Raw genomic sequence first — 7,986 nt, 5'->3', positions numbered from 1 at the left:
AAAATGCAACAGTTATCTTAGTTAAACTCAGTGTAAAATTGGCAATACAATAAATTTTGGGGGGATCGAGAATTAATACTATAGTGTCCGGAGAAACAGAACTTTTGCTTGTTAAGTTACGTTCCCCATTAAATTTAGCTCTAAAATCTGCTGCTGGGTGTATCCAGAATTAATGCACCAATTGTGAAAAGAAGCAAGTGAATTCCGGCTCAGTATTAGCAAATAAATATAAGCGGAATCTCGGGAATAAAATGTACCCACCTCCGCCGGCCTGCCGGACGACCCGCCCAGTGCCGATTGTCTCGTGGATGGCGACGGACATCACTAAAGTGGGCAGCAACAGTTTCCACAGCATGTTTGATGTGTTGAATTTCTTTGTAACGACAGACAGATTTGTCAGCAAATCTTACTCGCCTACAACGTTTATGTGACATTTCATAACTACATTTTCTTAGCTTACCAATGAGGTAAGGCAACCGAAAACTCACAAGGATTCCTTTATGTCTATTTTGCCTCATCATTACATGTATGATAATATATACTGTGGTAATGTGGTTAGCTATACATGTAAGCGAAACGTTAATGGTTCTGGGAGATACAAGCTAGATTTTAGACAATGGCTGTCCTCAGTCACCCTTCTGTACAACATTGACAGGGAAAACTTGAAACCCCCGAAGTATGAACAAACTGAACGTCTTGCGCACCGTCGTTACCGCAACGTTCTTTCGGCAAATGTACACGTGATAATGTCGCAAAATCAGAACATGCCATCCAGAAATTGAACAACAGAAATCACGGATCATTTGGTTAGAAAACACTTCTTACCGTCTGTTAAATCTCGGGAAATGCCGGTAGATAGATAACTTTGATACCAAGTTTAACCTGGGTCAGTTTGTCAGTAGTGCCGTGAACAGTCCGGGTCCGTTCGGTTCACCTTCTCACCAGAACACGGTCCGTGCGACACAAGGGACAACCGTCGACGAACTATGCGGGGGTGTCCGGCACAAACCGTCATGAGCAAAAATTTCGGACTCTTCCTATTGGCGCACGTCAACCGTTTCTTTCCTTATCAGTTATTACAATCAGACTATTATGAGAAGACGTGTCCAGTCTGTAGAGGCTCCATGAGTAGGCTCTGGCTATGAATTTTTTTATATTGCTGGTCAAGTTCCTGAGTAACGTATTGTCTTCTGGTTGCTAAAAGCATGTTCTAAGTACTCCCATTGTCAATCTTCAGACATATTGCGTTGAAACAGTATCTAATCTGCAAAAGAAAAACAAACAACATCTACCGCGATACACACACACTGTCACACACACCGTCGCTAGATCCTGCTATAGGGGTTGGCAGGGCGTTCCGCACCGTCTCGTCACGCAGCTATCGAGTTGGCAGTAAACAGTGATGTGCGGTTGCGAGGCCCGTAATCATGTTTTGTCAGCAACTATGTTTTTAATATTGAGCCAAGGAAATATATTTTTGGTGAACATTTGTTTCTCCAGCCTTACAGACTGTTTTTTTTTAAACAGACAAGGAATATATGAATATTTCTTGTTACATCATAACACTAGCTGTAATTTTATACACATCTTTTTAACAGATCTCTGTGGTGTCATCTTATAGCTACATCCTTGTTGATGTATTTTCTTAACAGTCTTCTGTAAATATCATGGATATATTTATAGTCGTTAAATACGTCTGTACTGAAGCTTACAGAAACATTGCAGACCAAAACGTAAACAAAGCCGCAATATATGATATTATCCATTTTAGCAATTTTGTGTACTCTGATTTGAGGAAGAGATGACATATAACGTTATACTTTACAATATACGTTTTACATGTTCTACGAGACGTAACCGCGCAACTGCCCAGCGAATTGCCCGTACTACTAGCAATCTTACCTCCTAAGATCCCTAATCCCTATTCATTTGCCGCACGTATGTATACATAATCCATGAATAACTAATACTGGGCGTCCTTCAAAGCATCTGAAATACTAGCCTCCTGAGCAGACTTCTGGTGGGGAAGCGTTTGTTTCTACCAGCGGCAAGAGCGGTGGTTTCTTTTTTTGGGGGGGAGGGGGGGCGCTGTATCATCGGGCCGCGGAGAGATCCAGAGCTGTATCGTCCGCGCTAGTGGCACAACTCCCTCTGTCGCATTAGAGGAAAATTGCGCATGAGCGTCCCCTCCCCAAGAAAAAAAAATAACGCCGTCGCCCCAAGGAGTCTGCGAAGGAGGCTACTGAAATACTAAGTTTGTAGTGACAAAAAATACAGCGTAAAACAGAAACGACAAGGTGGACAACTGTTCATGGAGACTAAACTTTATTTGGGGACACACGGAAGACGATCCGCTCCTCTCATTCCCGTAAGGCTGCCTTGCTTCCAGCAATCGCTAATTTACCTATTACTAAGTTTGATATATGGACTTAGTCCTCCCGTGCATTGTGGCACGTACATAGGGCAGCAAGTTGTCTCCACTCTGGGTGGTTTACCTATCAAGAGATAAGAGAATTAAAATCAAGTCAAAACCATGACAAACATGTTTATGAACAATACAGTACAAATGAATAATCAAAGTATTTTTTGCAGATGAAATCATAAATAGAAGTTGCTATATGTTCAGAAAAGCGAGATACAAAATCTCGTACCTCCCTCTAGATGGGCCCATAACCCCACAGTCCTCTAAGGGCAGGTAAGGCAGCACTGTCCCGCGATCTTTACCGGGTCGGGGCAGGGTGGAAGTGCGCAAGACACAGCTATGCACAAAGGTGCCTCACCGGCTACGGAGCAGGTGCACGTAGTGCAGTCGTCCGGCTGTAGGATGAAAGAAGTAATGCATGGAATGTCTGTGATCTTACATCTTAATGTGCTTAACACAGGTCACTCTGACAGCAAAATATGACAGGGTAATAATGACATATCTACTACATTATACTATGACATTAGTATTATTATTAGTACTGAATGGATGTAGAATATCAACAAACTTATGTCATCTCTGAGGATTTCAAGCCACCTGGGACAGCTGTTTTCAATAGACAAGTGTCAGTTAGGCCGTGTCTATACGGAATCACCCAAACCGCGATTCGGGTAACTCACATTCCTCACATCTGGTCCACGTGCCACACACACCTGTGAAACCGTGTCCGAACATAATGCGCTTGAGCTACATTTATTACTGCTCTTTAAGTTGCTGCCACGTAAATGTTGGTATTGCATATAAAAAAAGAAATATCACTCCGTAATCCATGACCAGGCGAAGTCACATTGAAATCACATTGCGTTTAGACGCAAATCGCGATGCGGGGAAACCGATTCGAAACCACCTCTAGAAGTGGCTTGGGATCGAGGCGCTTTCAATGTGATTTCGGAGCGTTCACATGGAGCCACTTGAAACCGGCTTCGGGGTAAACCACATGTAAACCGCCTTGGGTGATTCCGTTTAGACACGGCCTAATATCTCACCTTGAAACTGTCATTCAGGGGGATGATCATACCGTTGTATGGACAACCCTCTGGAGCTGAAATGATCACCAACATTGTTTCATGTAACGGTCTAATATTCCAGTCAAACTTAATTATGCCATGCGTCGTACGGTGTAGTACGATGTCGTATAAAATTATAGGACAAAGTGAAAAATCTTACCTGAGCTACTTTCCAATAACATTTGAATGACCAAAGAAGCAGCTACAATGTGAAACATAGCCCCCACAGTACCCAAAACCTACGTCCCAAGTCAAGAAATTGCCACAGTGTCTTCATGCCTTCTTGATTTATCTCAATAACCACAAGTTCATTTATTAATTGAAAACGACTACATTTCCACTGAGGACGTCTAGAGTCCACTTGTCAAATATCTAATCTGTATAGTGAGACTTTCTTGAGATATCATAAATTGTTAATAAAAACCACTCCTGGGTGTGACACGTTGCTGCAATGCTAACCTTCGCAGACAGGGCAGCACTGTCCTGCGATCTGTACCGGTGTGTCGCAGGGCGGAAGAAGGCAGGCTGCGGTGGCGCACAACGGTTCTTGTCCCGCGGCTCCGCAGTAACACGTCATGCAGCCATCCACCTGTGGGTAACCGAGGGAGTGAAGTACAGTAATTAGTACACAATCTAAGGCCGCGTGGTACTACTGCACACAAGAGTGGGGTAGGCATCATAGTCAAGATTTCGACAGAACTAACCAGGAAAAGTTAGAGAATTGAACTGCATCTGCCGGTAACAAACTAGTGTCAGTTGTTTCTGAAGTTTGGAGCTGCTTGTCCTAAACTGAATTCGTCGGTGTACCGGTGTGATATAATCAGACGCCACGTGTCTGACATTCAGGTGTGTTACGCAGAAGGGAAGTTGTACAGTCCCAGCTTTGACTGACAGATGTCAGTACTACCTCTCACCTCGTAAGGTTCGCCCGGCAAGATGATGCCGTCAGGGTGCTCACAGCCGATGTCAGTGCAGACAGGGCAGCACTCTCCCGGGGGCGTTATGAGGTTAACACAGGGAGGAAAGGCACAGTCTACAACTGCGCAAATCGCTGGTTCCCAAGGGCTGTAGCAGTGGCAGAACGTACAGGGGTCCGGCTGTAGAGCGGAGGCAGCAAAGAATGGAACAGGATACAGCAATTTGTAGGTTAGAACAATTTTTACCGTGCAGTTCCAGTCTGTCAAGCTATGTAACCTCTCCCAGGCTTCGGAAGGTGCTAAGGAGTCCGGCTTAGGACGAACTCCCCTGGTATGTTAGCTGTCTATTTGGCCAATTTCTACTCTTTCTAGCCGCTTCCGAAACCTGCTAGAGGCTTCTCTGAACAGTCAAATAAGGAAGGCACAGATTATCCGGCACAATTGACCCACTACTCAAATCACGCGTCCATAAACTAACCTGGAAAGTGGCTCCCACAGGGATGAAGTCATCTCCGTGATAGCAGCCCTGGCAGCAGGCAGGGCAGTCCGGACAGCACTGCCCCGCGAGCCGTACTAGGTTGGTGCAGAAGTCGAACCTGCAAGCGTAAGCCAGGCAAATCGCCCTCTCTTCGTCGGCGTAGCAGTGGCACGACTCGCAGGCGCCCTCCTGTAGGATGGAAATGATAATAGTAATGATTGGTAATTTATTCATTACACCTGTCTCAATGTGCTGGATACGGATCCTTGTCACAGCTAAACGATGACGTAGTTACTACTTTTAATGAACGAAAAGTCGAGTAAAGGATTATCACTGCGAAATGGTTAATAAACTAATAGGAGTGGTGTTTCAGTCTAACGACTAAAGTTGTATTTCCGCCCCCTAGGCAGGCATCAAACGTGAGCATCGAATTAGGTCTAATATCATCCCAATGTGTGTGTGACTGGTAGAAACCAATGAATCACCTTTTGCAAACAGGATTTTGGGTTAGGCAACCAAAAAATGTGTTTATATGTCCTTTTAACGGACAAAAGTTGACATCAGCAGCTTAAACTTTTGTTCTCTGTATACTAGGATTTGTAATCCTCTCTTAGAGCAGTTCTGACAGACAGTTGTCAGCTAGCTCTTACCTTGTACTCGATCCCGAAAGGAATGAGGACGGCACTCGAGCTCCTGTTGTACCAACAGCCTTCTGGAGCTGAAATGATGTAAGTAAATTGCTCAGTCTGTTCCTGGTCAAACCTCCACTATGTTATAGACTCTAGTGAAATGTTCTGGATACATAAAGCAGACTAACCATCACAGACAGGACAGCATTGCCCGGCCACCTTGACGGGGTTGTCACAGGGCGGAGGGGCGCAGGCGTAGAGGACGCAGGCCGGCTCCTCTCCGGCGTCCTCACATGTGCACGTGGTGCAGTCATCCGGCTGTAGGGTGGGGGAGGGGGGAACTAATGAAAGACCTTATGTCATATTCCTGCCTTAATGTCGTGGATGTAAAACTTGCCACAGTGCAGTTATCTTTACCCAAGGATCGCTAACCCTCAGGAAGACAACCAGACTGCAGGCCAAAAATAATAATTTACTCCCCATGGGCGCAATGTCAATTTTCTCTAATCTCCAAGCAGATCATACGGTGGCAAGGCAGTATCCATTGGCCAGAGGAGTGTCCATTAGCCACCGAAGCTAATGGACACTCCTCTGGCCAATGGATACTGCCTTGCCACCGTATGATCTGCTTGGAGATTAAATTTTCTCTTATCAGCCTTACCTTGTACTCCTCCCCGACGGGAATGATGGCTCCATTGTACAGACAGCCGGCAGGAGCTGCCAAACAGGTGAATGACAAAACTTGCATTACATTTTAGGGAAAATGAACTAGTACTTCACATAGTTGAACTAACAGTTACACTAACGTTACATTTTGTATTACGGTATTTTAGGAAGCCTGTAGCAAGCTGTGATTTTATTAGCAGTTTTTTTGTCCATGGACTCTGTTCTGTTTGTCTGGCACTAGGGGGACAGACGAGTGAGCATCTGCCTTGTACATCAAGCTTGTGCCTATTTTGCCAGGTATGCACGGTGAGGTATGTTACACTACCACCACACAATTAAGACATGCTTCTGATATTCACTACAATCTAACCTGCTGCCGCGCAGAGGTTCGCTAGTATACTGTAGGCGACTCTGCAGGGATTGTCGCCCACGAATACGCGGTCGGCGCTGCCGGTGATGGTCTGTAGTACATCAGTGTCCACACTCTCCGGTCCTCCAATAACCACAACGTACAGGTCAATTCCCGCGTTCCTTGCTGCGATAGCCTGCGCTTCATAGTCATCCACAAGATAATGACAAACGTTTCCCCATAAAGTGTTTTAATGGTGGTTGCCACTTCGGAAATCATCCATGCCTAATCGGTTTTTCAACAATTTACTATTTGACGAAAAACTCATCAGTGTAATCAACAAAAAGCCTCACGGAGTTTTTGACTGAAGTGGTACATTTATGTATTGCCATCTTAGACAACAAGATGTACAAGAATACTAGTATTGCGATTTCAAAATGACATTACGTGCAAATATTTCAGTTATAATTTAAAATGGTTTCACACCTGTCCGGCAGCGTCACTTTGAGACATTCCGTCAGTCAGGATTACCGCTACCTTGGGTACTCCATCACGGAAGTCGGACTTAAGAAACAAATAAATAAACAACTAGACAGACAAACCTAGACATGATTGAAAATGGGGCATGAATCATCCAATAAAAAGTTATCACCCTAAAGCGTTTTACCTCCTATATGTTCATGTGGATAGCTACGGTGGTCATCTGGAAACTGTCTGCCCAATTTGCTAGTATCTTGTCGGTCGATTACGATTTTGCCACGGAAAGATGTGCTTGGAGATTCCTAGATCCCATCTTCCCACCAAACGCCACCTTTATCTACGATCGCGACTTCCATCCACGTTGAAACATATGGCCCACTCTACAACGTATATACTAGAGCTGTCTGTCTTACCGTAGCTGTCATTAAGTTGATAGCCTGCCCGATCCGGCTCGGGCCTCCTGTAGCTTTCCGCTCCAGCAGGTTGATGGCGGCAGGTAGACCGGCGTCGGTGGCTTTGTACGTGCCCAAGGGAATACCTGATCTCGGTGAGCCGTTGTGCAGTATAACTCCGATCTATGTTGACAGGACAAGAAATCATGTAGTACATGTTTGGACGATGTTTTTAATAATTTTGGTGCATTTAGCCGACAATTGGCTTAGTGCACGGTGCAGAAAGCCGATCTCACGAAGGACATTATACATAATGTCCTTGATCTCACTAACAATGGAACGAATGGAGAACGGTTTGGGATTTTGAGACTTGGTGGACAGGAGTGGGGTGTGCAAACATCCGCTGTGCAATTAATTTGCTTCTATTGTACTTAATTCTACATTCCCTAAATTAGTCCATGCTTAGAAGTACTGGTACTAGATAGAGCCAAGAACAGAGGCTGACAGAGGACATCCGTCAACGAGCTATGTTGTGGTTTATCACAATCCATGCCTGATCTATGTCACAATAAAAAAAGAGAGGAAG

The 7,986-nt window shown here is 44.8% G+C and overlaps 1 protein-coding gene across 7 annotated transcripts in view; it reads right to left on the bottom strand.

Moving 5' to 3' along the window:
- Positions 1-7,986, bottom strand: part of LOC109483748 (kielin/chordin-like protein) — a 29,730-nt gene that overhangs the window by 10,648 nt on the left and 11,096 nt on the right. The window contains exons 6-16 of one of the 7 annotated variants that reach the window (XM_019786831.1): positions 7,015-7,086; positions 6,550-6,724; positions 6,175-6,230; positions 5,702-5,831; positions 5,535-5,602; positions 4,885-5,073; positions 4,404-4,586; positions 3,949-4,078; positions 3,469-3,524; positions 2,652-2,817; positions 2,312-2,495 (exon numbers count right to left, since the gene is read on the bottom strand). In XM_019786831.1, coding sequence (XP_019642390.1) covers positions 2,686-2,817; positions 3,469-3,524; positions 3,949-4,078; positions 4,404-4,586; positions 4,885-5,073; positions 5,535-5,602; positions 5,702-5,831; positions 6,175-6,230; positions 6,550-6,724; positions 7,015-7,086 — 1,191 coding nt within the window. In that variant the 3' untranslated portion in view covers positions 2,312-2,495; positions 2,652-2,685. Of the gene's footprint in view, positions 1-261; positions 374-825; positions 1,232-2,308; positions 2,496-2,651; positions 2,818-3,468; positions 3,525-3,948; positions 4,079-4,403; positions 4,587-4,884; positions 5,074-5,534; positions 5,603-5,701; positions 5,832-6,174; positions 6,231-6,549; positions 6,725-7,014; positions 7,087-7,421; positions 7,584-7,986 lie in introns of those variants that run through there. The other 6 variants (XM_019786825.1, XM_019786824.1, XM_019786823.1 and 3 more) reach the window with 6 other exon arrangements.

This window comes from Branchiostoma belcheri, unplaced genomic scaffold (assembly GCF_001625305.1).
Source record: "Branchiostoma belcheri isolate BF01 breed outbred unplaced genomic scaffold, Haploidv18h27 scaffold66, whole genome shotgun sequence".
Taxonomy (NCBI): domain Eukaryota; kingdom Metazoa; phylum Chordata; class Leptocardii; order Amphioxiformes; family Branchiostomatidae; genus Branchiostoma; species Branchiostoma belcheri.
This window is presented reverse-complemented; position numbering and strand designations above follow the sequence as displayed.